Below are 14879 nucleotides of genomic sequence, written 5' to 3' on the forward strand. Positions count from 1 at the left end.
AATATTCTGCACAATAAGCACATTTTCTAATATTTGGAAGGTATATCCTATATTTTTTGTTGAATCTAAGCATCAAATCAAAATACATAAATGACAGTTTTAAGAGTTATAAACGGAACCATGAATGTGTTGGATTAATTTATGATAAGAACAAATATAAAAAATACAAACTATTAGTTTTACAACTTGTGATATATTTTTATACGTTTTGAGAATCGGACTCCGGCACATTCACTCTGCAAACATCAATAAGCAGCTTTATGCAAGTAAGATTTGTTTTGCTATTCCCTTATTTCCAGTTGAATTCAAAACTACCACTCCAATGTAACATCATGGAACCCTTCACATAAACACATTTGCATGACACAAAATTCAGATCAATTGAAATCAGAATAAACTAGAACTGGGCATTGCTCATTTCTCAGAACTAATCAGTGGCAGCTGATTCAGAAGCAGGGTGACTAGATGAAGTGCACAAAGTTTTCTTTAAAAAAAAAAAAAAAAAAAAAAATATATATATATATATATATATATATATATATATATATATATATAACTCATGTTCCAGAGAAGCATTTATAAAGACACCAGGATACACAGCTCTGCCCTTGCAATTACTCCCATTTAAGGATGTCCTTTCATGGGCGCATTGTTCTCTTGGGCATTTGATTAGGACGGTCTTGGTTACTGCTTTGTACTGCTGCAGTGGCCCTTTGTTATGGTGGGGTCAGGTTCCAGCTGAGGCTCAGCAGAGAGGAGCCCTCACAGTAAAGTCGTCCCTCTGACTTCCTTCTCAATACGAAGGGAGTAACTGCTGTACACTAGTACAAAAGTTAAGTGCTTCCATATTTTTGCATCTTACATCACAGTTTTACCAGTTTTTTAAATTTTTTTTATCACTCTTCATTAAGGCAATACTGGCCTGTAAATGGTTACTTAATAATTTAGTAAACATAAGGTTGTTTATTTGAAGCAGAATTGTACAAAACAGGAAACTTACTAAGAGGTGTTTGAAATGAGCAGATCTGAAATTAAAACTTAACATTTCAAGACACAATGAATGAAATAAAGTGATGAAATAAAATAAATTTAATTATAAATGCAAATTAATATCTCATGAATGATGCATTTATATCCATTTAGTTGTGAATACAGACCTTGGCTCAAACGCAGGTAGCAAGCGGAGCAGGAGTTTGCCAGGCTGCAGAGTGTGCTCTCCACCCTACTTTCTCTAGTTGGTTTGGACGATATGGAGCTAATTTGCATCTGTTGTTGAACCACAGCTAAGATGGACACCCTCAATGATAAAAAAGACTAATTCACAACTATGCATAAACCCAATTAATGATAACTAGATCAATCAGTTACCTGCCAAATAAAAATGAAATAACTCCATTAGATCAGTTAATCTGGTCTATTGTGCTACAAAAAAAACAGATCAGCTCAAAAACAGCTGACAATTTAATTAATACTACCAACCTGAAAGTTTATCAAGTAATAAAATAAAATAAAAAAAATTATAAAATATTTTTTCTTGGAGTATTTTCAGTCCCTTAAATATTCTCCACAGATGAGAAGCATTGCAGATCTTAGATTAATATCATTCCTGCTACTCAGACACCTTGACTGCACAGATGAGACCTGTGATGCCTCAAGCGGCCAAAGACAGCCGAAGCATTTCAACGAAAGGAAAATGTGATGAGGCCATTTTCATTAGATCTTGGATCTATTTCACTGCCGGGATAAATGCATTCAGTTACTAAGAGATTAATTGGTCCGTGACTTTATTAATGAGTGAATTATTGAATACTTTTCAGCTCCCATTACTTTAGTAATAATCTCAGCCCACTACTGCACTTCAGAGCAATCATTTGTATGAAGCGATGACTGCATATTTATATCAAGCATAGATCTGCAGCTCTACAAATGAAAGTGTGCTCTAGTGAGAGCTAAAGTGGTGTAGCTGGAGTCTTACAGAGGCTGTGTGGACGTCAGGTTGAAAAACGAGCAAACGTTAAAGAAGCCGGAAGACGTGGAGGGATAAGTTCACCGATGAATTAAACCGATGAAGTATGAATTAAACCTCATCTGTGGCCCTAACCTGCAAAGGTAACCCTCTTTTTAAATGAGTTTCCTTCAATTCGGATTAATGCAACAGAGAGAAGAAAAGACAACCAAAACGTTTTGCTGATATCAGAAAATTGTCTTCTCACAAGGATAATTACAATTAGACACAATTAGCTGTGAATACATTCAAATGTTAAAATGTCATTGTTGTTTGCTTCTGTTTTTAAATGAAAAGCAATCTTCAGCTTTCCACCTTGAGGCTTTAATCGTATCTCTCTGTTGGATGACCTTCTTTTGTAGCTGTGGACAAAAAGACTTTGTTCTCCGTCAGATCAAAGCCCAATATGGATTTGTAAGTGTCAGATTTGACTGGAGGAGAATGAATAAGGAGATTCTTTCCAGAGTTGAATTGAGAAGAATAATTTTACATTTTTGGATATATGCTAATCCTCCTTTGAATGGAGACTTAGATTGATACCTCTCTGTGTCGGTGCGCCGTAGAGGAAGCTGTTGAAAAGAAAAAAAGATTTGCAACCCATTAAATAACTAACTGTAAGACATTTGACTGTATGCTTCGAAAGTTTTATTCTTCAGTGAGAAACTTGGGACAGTTTCATGTTTTTAAACGGGTGTTGGGAAAGTATTTACTGCATGAGTAGTCAGCGTGTTATCAGCAGCAGACAGTGGTCAGAGCGCTGTCAGTTCGGAAAAAGAGGAAGAAATCCAAGTTGGGGAAGAAAGCACGACCAGGAACGGCAGCAACAGGATAACTTATGCATCACACAAACTCCACAGTTACAGAAAGGTTAGACCAATTCAGAGCTTTTAGCACATTGTCAGAAAAGGGGCTCAGTTTGTCACCACTTTGTTCTCTGAAGAATGTGTTGCTACGTGTCACTGGTTGCACGCTGGGTTCGCAGCGTGTCTCGCCACTGATCAGTTGTAGCTGAAATTTCACATGATCTACTCCCCAAATAATAAAAGTTGGAAAAAGACTTCAGAAAAAAATTTAAAAAAATAAAAATCAGGTCACTGATCGTTCTGTGTACAGTTTTTTTTATCTGTTTATTTTTCAAAGTGTCTGTAGATTGCATTTGTTGTCAGCTGGTGCTATTGAAATAAAGCTGATTTGATGAGATGTCAAATGTGATTTAATACGGTGGAAATAAACAGCTTCATATCAGCAGAAGACACAAAGAGACTGGCATTAAAGCATTTTATTACAGCTGTCAGTGACAGTTTGAATTATGTTGTTTTTTTTTTTACTCATTAGCAGATTGAAGATTTAGACATTTTTAAATTATTTTTTAAAGAGACACTTTCTGTTTGTATTGACTGGAAACCTTTTAATGTTTGTTGCAGAGTAACAAAACAGGAATCCCCAAGTGTGACAAATTTGCTCTTTTGATAAACAACACTATTGATAGTTGTTTTGATAAATACAGAATTATTTATGGCAATAAATCTGCGTTTATTGACATAAATATAAATTAACGGTCTTTACAGATTGCACTTTTGCTGCAAGTCCTGAATCTAGTCCGTTTTTGTTTTATCTCTGTTATTTGTGAACAATTTCTTTTGTGTTTGAGTTCTAATTAATCAAATTCAAAGCACTCTGAAAATCCGATAAAATAAAAATACAAAGTCTAAATATAAAACTTTCCCAGATTTGCATATAACATTTTAACTGTATACATCAAATGCACCTCTAGCATGTCAGAAAACTCAATATCGCTCCTCTAAGTCAAACCTAGTATTATAAACTCAACACCTGATTAGTGATTCATGTTTGGCTGCGCTACTGATGGCACCCTTCCTCTCTAATGAGGGAACCTCTGGATGAGAGTTTGTTTGTGATTCATTCAGACATTAATACAGACTGTTCCTCTGAGCACGGCTGTAATTGCTCAGATAAATGTTCAGGTACAATTAGAACTTACTTCATTTATAATTATCACATAAAATGGTGCCGTGTGCAAATAACCAAGGCAGCTCTGCTCTGCTGCTTTAGAGTAGTCTCATCTCAATTTATTCTCATTTTCCCCCCTTCAATCACTTTATTGCACATTATGTAGAACAAAGTCAAAGTTCCTGATGCTCTGGCTCATCCAGACTAGAACCTGTTCATTTGAAATCAGTCTGATGATTTAGGTTTCCTCATAAACACATCAAAGTACTAATCTGTGACCGGTCAATGCATGCCAGATGAAGTTAATCTGTCATAATGTAAACAGACAAAAGAAGCAACATTAACCTAAAGCTTCCTGATGACATAGTTACAGAACAGGTGGATATTAATGAATTCACATGAACGTAATGAAATGGTCAGTTTGAGATGTTCATAAGATGCTTAGCCCTGAAAACATTTGCACTTACAACATATATTTTCCTTGATTTCATTGTTTCATTTCGTTTATCTTGAGAGGTTCTTAGATTCACATTTCAGCTCTTAAAATCACTTTAAGCACTTTTTTCAGTAAGTTACCCGTCTTTCCAATTCTGCTTCAAATAAAGAACTTCATGTTGACCAGATTTTAAATAAATCATTTACAAGTCAATACTGCCTTTATAGAAAGTGATTTACAAATAAAGTTAAACTGTAAACCTGCGATGTTAAATGCGATGCCTGTTAAAAATGTAGGTTCTAATAACTTTTGTGGTGATGCGCTTCATAGAAACAGTTGATTGAAGCAGTGCCACCAGTGCAAAAAGGTATTCTGCAGCCCCGTTTCCTCCATGTCACGCTTCATTGATGCAGCAATTCATGCAAAGGGATCAGAAACCCAATAAATATGAAGTACATGAACATACAATTCAGTGGATCAAAATTTCTGTGTTTAAATCCCTTATTATTGGTTCTGATGCAAGGCTTTTATTTTCAAAGAAACTGATTATAGAGTATTTATCAACTGTATCCCATAATGATTAAAATGAAACAAGCTCTTTTAATATACCCCCGTGTGTGTACTGAATGAATTATAGTAAATGAGTTTCATTTCCTTGAATTCTTGAAATAAATCAACTTTGATTACATTCTAATTTATTAAGAGGCACTTGTAATCTCACCAGATTTTCACCGAATCAAGAACTGGTTCTTTTTGACAGCAGCATTAATAAATGGAAGAAGCTATTTCTAGAGCTTTAATGAAACTAACATGCAGAAAAACAGAGAGAAGGGAGAGAGGGGAGCAACACACACATGCAAACAGAGGCTCTAATTAAACTTTATCAGTGAGGCGAAAAAAGAACAGCTGTCTTCTTCTCCTCCTCCTTCAACATAAACACAAGTATCTCTCTCACATGCTTAAAGAAACAGAAGAAACATATTTCATCTTCCTCCTCCCAAAACAAACAAATTCTCACCGTGCTCTGTGCAACACAAGCCTACGTTAGCTAGATTATTCGTCAGTTTGTCCCAACACCCCCAGAGAAAAGATGGCTGAGGCGTCCGCATTACAGATGGTACCTAAAAAATGTTTGTGACCTCAAGTCTCTGCTTTGAGTCTACAAACTAACCTCTCATAATCTGTAAGTGCGTTCTGTTTGACTTCCAGGGTCTGCTTGTGATTTATATCTGAATTGGGAGGGGGGGCGCAGTGGAAAACTGGCTCCCTGATGATGAGAGCCCTCAGAATGCAGGAGAAATGTCCCAGCATGCATCCACACTCATGACGCCCCAAAGCTCACACGCCCACAGCTTCTGTCAGCGGAGCCTGAGCGATGAGCAATTATGCATTTGTGTAACAATAATAATAAAAAAGGCAATATTCCTAAAAAAAAATCCCAAACAAAACACAAATGTGATCCAAACTGAGCTCCATCACCTCGTCTTCAGCTCTGCTATGGCAACCAGTAACATTAAAGATCCACAGCACTAATTAATAGCCAAATGTGCAAAGTCCTTGTTTGGAAATCTTGTCACTTTTCCTTCTTGTCATTTCTGCCATCTGTTTTCTCAGGCGACTTCAAGGTGGACTGAACAACAATAACCACTGAGAACTGATTTTTATTATTGTTTTTCTTTTTTTGGCGTGGCTTTTAAAAAATGATAAACGCCAACTCTAAGCAGCACAGCGGTAAGATTTAAATGCCAGCCGCTTACACAAGCCCTCCAGAGGCCATCCACTGTTACTGGGGCTCAATGTCAACTCTCAAAGTAAAAGTGAACATCATGAGATGAGGAATCTTAAGGCGACTTACTAGTAGATTTACACCAGAACAGGTGGTGAGTCAGCTATGACTTAGTCGGGCCTCAAGTAAGCAAGCGACTGCAACAGAGCAGAAGTGTTTTATAGCTGATGAAGTCTTTGCTGAAGAAATGAAAACCCATGGGGAACAAGACTTTATTTTGCAGGATGCATAGACAAGTATTAGGGATCAGGTATTGACCACTTTTGCACCTTAGCCACCTAATACCGCTGCCGTTTTGGTCATTTTGTAACGGACTTTGGAGCCTGAAGGCTTCATTTTGCACCTATAAAATGTCGATTTAAACCTGTTAGAAGGGCGTTGTGTTCATAACTTTTGAAGACCATAGCTTCAAAATTATTTTTCTATATTCTGCTGCACGAAATTGTGGTTTTTAAGAATTCACTAAATAATTCATATCCAGGTCACTTAGGGCAAAATTAAGTGTATTCATATTTTATTGTATTAGAGTCAACAGGCAAAATGGGAATCAGAACTAATAATCTTTTACTTGTTTCAAAATGATCATAATGTTGCTAAGAGCAACAATGGGTGCTAACAGGACCTGCTTTATTGGACCACTGCTGAGTCGCTGTCTTCGTTTCTCACTTATTCAGTGATATGATTGAGTCACCATATTTTCATTCATGTGGGTAAAACACACTATGTGTGAATATTATTGATGACACAGAGAGATAACTACTGTAGTTTTGAAATAGCTAGCCATGTTCTATTAGCATCACATTGATCTCTGTGTGTGTTTTCCTTCCAGTTTGCTTCATTGAGTTAAGTGTTTCTGCGGGTCGAGATCTCCTGAATTGCATGTTCAATTTACTGATAAACTGATGGTGGAGCTCGAAATAATCAAAAAGAGAAGGAAACTTTAAGTGAATCCTCAAAGGGTTGTGATACCGTTTGCTCGGCTGCACTTGACTGTTCGGGTCATTTTCCATAACAGCGGTGGACCCCTTCAACCTGGTTGGGGGTCGCCACAGCAAGGTTGCAAGAAAGGTAACATAACATGCATCGTATGCAACAAATCACTGTCAACCTTGATCTGTATTTCAATGTTGCCATTTTCCTTAAAATGTAATGATTGTTGCTGGTTTTCTCAATTATTGGCTGTATGGTACTCTTTTGTGACTTTGTAGTTTTGTTTTTTTAACACTCTGAACTGCCTTGATGATGAAATGTGCAATACAAATGAACTTGACTTGACTTGAAGATGGACAAGAAGCTGAGAACAGAGTTGATGGAACGCTTCGTCTCTTGGTGAGGAGAACAATCATGCCATCTTGAAAGTGAACAAAACAAAAGAGGACTAAAGACTTTAAAAGACAGGGCTAGGTCAAACACTATTTTCATCATGAAAAAAGAAGTGGAGGTGATTGAGGTGTATAAATACCTCTGTTTGCTTGGACAACAGTGAAGGGACAGAGCAGACTTTATTTCTTGAGGAAACTTTGGTCCTTCTGTCTTTGAAGCAAGTTTATGCAGATCTTCTACAATATTTTTGTGAAGATTGCAATCCCTTCTGTCATCATCTGTTGGGTTAGCCGCTACAGAGGCAGGGACTTTAAAAAGCTGAAAAACCTGATGAAGAATGCTGGTTCTATTACAGGGATGACTGTGGAACATCTGGAGATGATGAAAAATTCTTCATAAAATCAATATAATTATGGACAACCCTGAGCATCCTCTTCAAGAGACTGTTGTACAACAGCAGAGTGGCTTTCAGTCAGAGGCTCCTTCAGAAATCCTCTACAGCGGATCCTTCCTGTCCACAACCATCACCATCTACAAAAACTCTGCGAAGAACCTTGAATAATATGAGTTACACAAACATTGAATTTTCCATTCGAAATTGATAAAGCATTGTTAAACTGAATTTAATTGTTGCTTCTTATTTGTCTTTTGGGAGGTGAAGGCATTGGTCAGCCATGTTGTATTTGCTGGTCATGGAATAGTGATGCAATGCAGGATTGAGGATGTTTAACTAGGCAGAGAAAGAATGTCAGAGGTGTGGTCATTTTCCTAACAGAGTCAAAAAGGTGAAATCAGATAGATCATTGGTAAATAACAGTTAATGGCCATAACAACAATGTTAATATTGAATATAGATTTCAGTGCAGATTCTAATATTGGTGCATCCCTAGCATTTACCGATCAATGTTGTGGGATTTGCAACCTGCATGTCGAGACATCCCGAATCTTTCTTGCACAAATGTTTCAGAATAAAGTGAAATATGAATAACAGCAGAACAAAAGGTAAGTGGCACCTGACCTCTAACACAAGCAGAATGAACACTTCCAACATACGGCATTTCACCGAATATACCCTGGTGTCTTGTTTCCGTTCCCAGTTGTTAACCACAGCAGTTTGAGGTGAATCCTTCAAACTTTTGTCTGCACAAAGCACAAAAATGGCAGCCCAGCTGGAATTCAATACATGCTCCGGCTCTTGTAACTCAGCAGGACTTTGGAGATTTGCTGCATCTTAGCAAATAAAACTCTCCCCATCAGCAGAGTTTGGCTGACTGAACGAAGAGCTAATACCAGAATGAACTGCCTCACCTGCACTGCTCTCCCAATCTCACAGACATCCCCTGACAACGGCTGCTTTACATAATCACAAGCCATTTAGTGTGCATCATTAATTCAGTCCAGAATGAAGGCATTTATTCATTCCTTGGAAGAGGTTGACGATTCACAGTCAAGCTTGGTGATTTTACCCAGTCGTATCAGTCAGATGCAGAGTTCCATTTAAAAACGGCTGGCAGGCCAATAAAGCTGCTGCGATCTCTCATCAAAGTGAAAAGTCGTTCACTTTGATGATTTTGGTGGCCTTGCCGAGTAAGGTCACTCCCAAACTAACCTGAAATCAAACTCGGAGATGCAGACGGGTCAAACTCGAGGCTGCCATTCAAGGAGAAGGCGAGGATTTTATGCAAATGAGTCTGATTTGAATTTCACAGCGATTGTGCAGAGGGGGATAATCAGGGAAAGTTTTTGGCGGGTGGATAATACAGCTTTACTGTATTCTTTTGGGGCACGGTTTTAAAACCACAAACCTCTTCAGCTGTCTAAATAGAGAAATGAGAAATTCCTTCTCCTTTTAGCAAAGAGAGGCGGGGAAAATCCTAAAGATGAAAAGAGAAATGGACGGCCATGTTAAAGGGCTTGCAAGCTTCAACTCCGGGAGGCACGCTTGAGAGATTCACAGTGACACGAGCACAGATCACTTCATCCCACTGTACTTCCTCTTGGGCATTGTGAATACACCAGCAATCTCCCCTTCCTTTTCCTTTTCGTTCTCATTTCTTCCAAAGAAAACCCCAGACTTTATGCCCTGCCCTCTGTACAGGAACGTTTGGGGCTTCCCGCCGCATCACGGCGCGCATTTCTTTGGTTTACATCACATACGAGTTTACAAGAACACATCCCGTCGTGTACTTCGTAGCACACTGTGAAAGCACAAGAACACAAAAAGCCGCTGGCCCCTGAGCTGCAAATGATTTTTCTCATTCAATATCATTAGGCTCAATGATGACAGAGAGACAACACGAGGAGGTTGCCGCCAGCAAATTACATGCAGAAGACTGTGATGTGGCTGGAGACAGTAGCGCCGGAGATGGGTCATACGGTTCAACAAATCAACCTCAAATCAACCCTCACATTATTTTCACTGTGCTTAATACTTGGAGAGGCACAACTTGACACCAAATAGTAAAGTTTTCAATTCCACACAAAAGCCCCATCCACATATTTCTCGTAAAAGAACCGATTGAGTTTGTTGGTGTCAAATTCAAAGAATTGTTGTACAGCTTGATACACAAAACCAAGTATCAGTACATCATACGTGACCCTGTCGAACCTTTTGGCAGTTGCATGTTGACTAGAATCTGACAATTTTCAGCTTGATTTGCTCCTACTGTCGACCTGCTAGTCGGAAAAGTTTATCTTTGTGAAATCAGTGCTTCCTGGTTACTGCGACAACACTAGAGGGTAGATGCTGTTACTGAGTGAAGAAAACTCAAAGCTAGCTATTCTCAGTATCGGTGATTAAATCGGAACCAGATAAAGCACAAAGACAAAGAAGATATAAAATATTTCTATAATATGTTGAGACATGTTTGCACTTTATTCAGAGAGAGCAAGACTTTTAGCACATAAAAGAAAGGTTCTGGTCCTAGCTACATTCATCACTAAAAAACATGCTGACAGAAAGGGTTGGGTCATATGTTGCAAGTCATACAATTTTAATTCAAGAAATGCTTAGTTTGCAATATATACACCTGAATGCTTGAAGACTCAGGCACTCGGGTTTTCTCTGTCGGTGATATATTTAGTGTAGCTTGTTTATCAGGCAACATACAATGTTTTTAGAGGGGCTTTAACAAAACCTGGTAAAATCTTTCTCAAACAGATGCTGCAGAGTGCTGCTTCTTCAGTAAAACCATGCTGTTGAGATGAAAATAACACATTTCCTTTTTTTATTTTTCCCCCCAGAAGCTGGACAAACTGCTGACTATCTGGGTTCTGTTCTGTGTTTGCAATGAGCCCGAAGCAGAAACACATCACCACTGTTCGGTTGGGCATTTGTCACAGGTCATACTGTCATCGCGACACTCACCAATGTTTTCACATACTGCATGTTTTGTTAAACATGGGGAGTCCTGCTGAAGACAGTTTACAATCTCGATTTTACAATCTTTTAAATTCATGTTGTATAGTGAAATTTCGTCTACGGCGTTGCCAGATTATGCCTGCTCCGATACCCCTAGTTACTAATGTGGCTAATAAATTTTCTGAGTTGATAGAGTAAAATTGGAATTAGCTAAAATCAGTCTAACCACATCACATTTTTACAATATCTGCAGATTAGAAATGAGCCACATAATTAATCTTTGCATCTAGTCATTTTTTTTAAATCAAAAGAATAATACATTATTAGCAATGAGAATTTTACTTTGATTGCACTTTATCAAAGCATTCTGGTAATGTATTTCATTTATCAGACATTAGATTGAATGGAAAGACAGACAAACAACAACAGATGATTACAAAACAAGAAAGAAATTAGGAGCAAAAAGTGCTGCAACGCTGACACACAGTATTAGTGCCCAGCTTGTTATAAACCACAGTGTACTTTAACACACAGCCCTCGATCAGTAGCTCTCTGCCACTGCTCTGTTTGACACTCACTACTCAGAGCTTTAAGTGTGCATTTGAAGAGATCTTCATTCTTATTCATCTCTTCCTCTTGCAGCATTCGCGTAATAGCCGAGCTCATTTAAATAATTCACCATGCAAATGTGAGGCATTTGCAAATTTGATAGAAAATACATGTGTGCAATAAATATTTGCCAAAATAGATAAATTATTAACTGTTAAATTAAATTCTGTCATTCCTTGATGTTTCATGTTGACAAAAAGGGCTTAGAAACTGTCAGAACTAAAATAAAAACCTCGTCAAAATGGAGGCAACAGAACTGCAAAAATACTAGAACTGCCCCAATCTGGCTTTTTCTTTTTGGCTTTTTCTTTCACTTGAGCTGATTTGGTAATTCTGAATTTGGACTTTTTCTATTACTTCAAAGCATGTAATGTAAAAAAAAAAAAAAGAGAGAGAATAATTTGTGTTAAAGGTTACTTTGCTAGGGGGGGGCAGAAACAGAAAATGAAGGAATCAAAAGCTTAAGCATCAACGCACATATCCCAAGACACAATAAAAGTTTTATTAAGCTTGAAGGAAGTGGAGAAGCAAGCAGTACTTTCTGATATTTTTCAATAAATATGGATATTTATTTTCCCATCTTTTCTTGTGGGTTGATGCAGAAAAAGTTCTTAAGGGAGTTTTTAGTTTTGATGCTTTAATGTATTGGAAGGATAAATCTCATCTGTGCTCCAAATGATTATTTTAATCAATTGGAGCACATCGCAAAAATACACATTGACCGCCTGAAGGGTGAGATGCATAAATATATTGCATATATAGCATAAAAGCAAATAATTGGGGAATATCTCAGGAGTGGTGTTTAATAAAACGGATGTAATGGAGTCAATTCTAAATTTGAAAAATGTCGTCCTAAAGATCTGAGTATTTTCAATCATAAATATTGATTTATAGATATGATTGAACCACAAAGTAGGTTTGTTGTTCAAGCACTTAAAAGTTGGTTAATCACAACTAAGATCAAATTTAATGTCCATGGCTGAATATGCAAAGTGCATCATTGTAAGGGACAAAAGAAAAAAAGAAATTAAGGTAAAATATTTTCTGGTAATGTTACTATGTCATCCCCTGCGGTCATTTTCAGATAGACGTCATAATTTTGACAATATGGCTTATCAAGATTAGCATGAGCGGCAAACTGAAAAACACAACAGATCCAAAATATCAAAGAAATGTGGCTGTGGAATGTCTTCAGACATGCCTACCTATACTTCATGCCAGTCTTCACACTTTGCTCGCTGGAGGAGGGCACACTCTGAACTGAGAGTTGCCCAAGACTGCGAGCCACCATCGCCACCGCTCTGAACTTGCTGCGGGTTCCTGTACTGGGGCTGTTGGCGTTCTGACGGTTCAGCCGGTCCTCTGTGTTGCGGCTCACCCCCCCGCGGTGATCTGTGCACACTAACGACACCTGCATCCTGGCTTCGGGCTGAATTAAGGTCCTTTCTGATTAAATTCTCCTCTGAATAAAAACAGAAAAAAACTCCCCCAAGGCAGAGAGTGTGAGGACCCTCCCCAGAACGTGTACTAATTGAGTCTGAAGGATGCTCCAAATCGAGGCGAACGCTGCGAGACTGTCAGTAATCCCTCCACGGCGGTTTTTTGCTCGCAAAGAGTGACGGATCACTGATCAGGTAGAAATCCTGTCCGAGAAAGTCCAAACCCCTGGACTACATTGTTGCTTTTTCCTCTGAGCTGGCGTCAAGTAAAACTGCAATCACTGAGTTAGAGACATGAAGTCCAACTAACTGCGAAAAACAAAAATCAAAAGCGTTAAACTGTGCATAATGAGCATAGAATTGTGTTCTTTTTGATTCATTCAATCGTCCTTCTGTTTAATGTGAAGATGAAGGAAAACTGTCGTAGTCCTGCAGTTTTCTCTAAAAGAAAAACAAACCAAAAAAAAAGACCCTCTTGTAGCCAAGCCTTAAGAGTGGCAACGACTAGATCCACACAAAGAGATGATGGAGTGAATAAAACACGCCACACAGTTCCAGCAGCAGGTTTTCATCTCTAAGTCCACCTTTACATCCGCGCTGATTGATGAAAATTCTTCTGACTACAGTTGCACGTCAGTAAAAAAAAAAAGTAAAAAATAAGAACGGGGTAGGATTCATTTCCCAGCTTTTTCTGTTGCCTGGATTAAACTTACATCTGTGTGTGCCTTGTGCTCGGCATAAAACGGCACGGAGCGCGCAGGCGAGGGATGGGAGGAGAGACGGAGGCAGCGGGGGAGGGAATACGGTGGGAGGGCTACGAGGATGAATATTCAGAGAGCCACAGCAGCGTGAGAGCACGGAACTGAAGTCCTGCGTGTTTACAGCTCCTCTCACAGAAGAGGTAGTGCATTTCTGCGCCCGTCTTTGTCCATCTGTTGCCCTGCAGTGAGTTCTCGTTCGGTTTATTGTGTCTGGAGAAAAAGACGGAGACTGAGTGCTTCAGTGGTCGGGACTTTGCAGTGGCGCTTGGCCCCAGAGAAGGGGGACTCTCACATGGGTTTGTCCAACGGCCCGTGAAACAAATATTACGCAACTTTTGTTTGTGACAAAATTAAGGCAGAGGGATGCGTCTGAGATTATACTCTTCTCTTTACTGGGTCTGAAACAAATTTCATGCGTTGACGTATTCCGTTTGATCGTGAATTAAATAATTAGGGTGAAAAAATAAATAAAAAATTAAGATCCAGAGGCTAACTTGGTAGAAACAATTGTCATTGAAAATTAATTTTATCATAAGCAAGTCATCTTATATGAATAGGACAACAGATGAGTCTCACCAACAGTAATCTAATACTGGAGCTTATCTAAACCGGCCAGCTAGTCTGCCAAGGAGATAATTAAAAGTGATGCCATCAGGAGCAGACATGTACAGTTTAGTGAGCTCCATCAAAGGAGTAGAGCAAAGGGGAGGTTGCCACCTATTGTTGAAGCTACGACCTTTTGGTTTTCTGGACTTAAATAGAACCCTGAGGGGGGACAGGAGGTTTAATTGAAGTGAAATAGGATTTCTGTCAGACGTAGTGTGGAAAAGCAGCCTGGTGGCTCGAACTCCCTCGAAGATCCTTTTGCAAAGCTGACCAAAAGGAAAAGCTCTTGTTTCACTATGATTCATTATGGTGGAAATATTTCTGCCTAAGGTGAAACTGTGCCACAAACATATAACATTACGTCGTTAAATAATTTGCCATCTAAGTAATAATTTAATAACAATAGACACTTTTTATTACGTGAAAAACACAAACCGAGTCGAGTATTACAAACTGCTGCTCTACTGGAGGACGGTAACGCTAAACTGAAACTTAGAACAAACTTTACCATCTATATGCAGAAAAGGAGTTGCAGCATTTCTCCTTACAGACGATTTACAAGCACATATCTGTGTGTGTCGG

The 14879-nt window shown here is 38.5% G+C and overlaps 1 protein-coding gene across 7 annotated transcripts in view; it reads right to left on the minus strand.

Annotated features, from left to right (window-relative positions):
- kcnab2a (potassium voltage-gated channel subfamily A regulatory beta subunit 2a) overlaps positions 1–14879 on the minus strand; it is a 91914-nt gene that overhangs the window by 23113 nt on the left and 53922 nt on the right. The window contains exon 1 of one of the 7 annotated variants that reach the window (XM_008408569.3): positions 12697–13940. The exons of the other annotated variants lie outside the window; for them this stretch is intronic. Within the exon in view, the coding sequence (XP_008406791.1) occupies positions 12697–12908 (212 nt within the window). The 5' untranslated portion in view covers positions 12909–13940. Of the gene's footprint in view, positions 1–12696; positions 13941–14879 lie in introns of those variants that run through there. 7 annotated transcript variants of the gene reach the window in all.

Source organism: Poecilia reticulata, chromosome 5 (genome assembly GCF_904066995.2).
Source record: "Poecilia reticulata chromosome 5, P_reticulata-male-v2, whole genome shotgun sequence".
Lineage (NCBI taxonomy): Eukaryota > Metazoa > Chordata > Actinopteri > Cyprinodontiformes > Poeciliidae > Poecilia > Poecilia reticulata.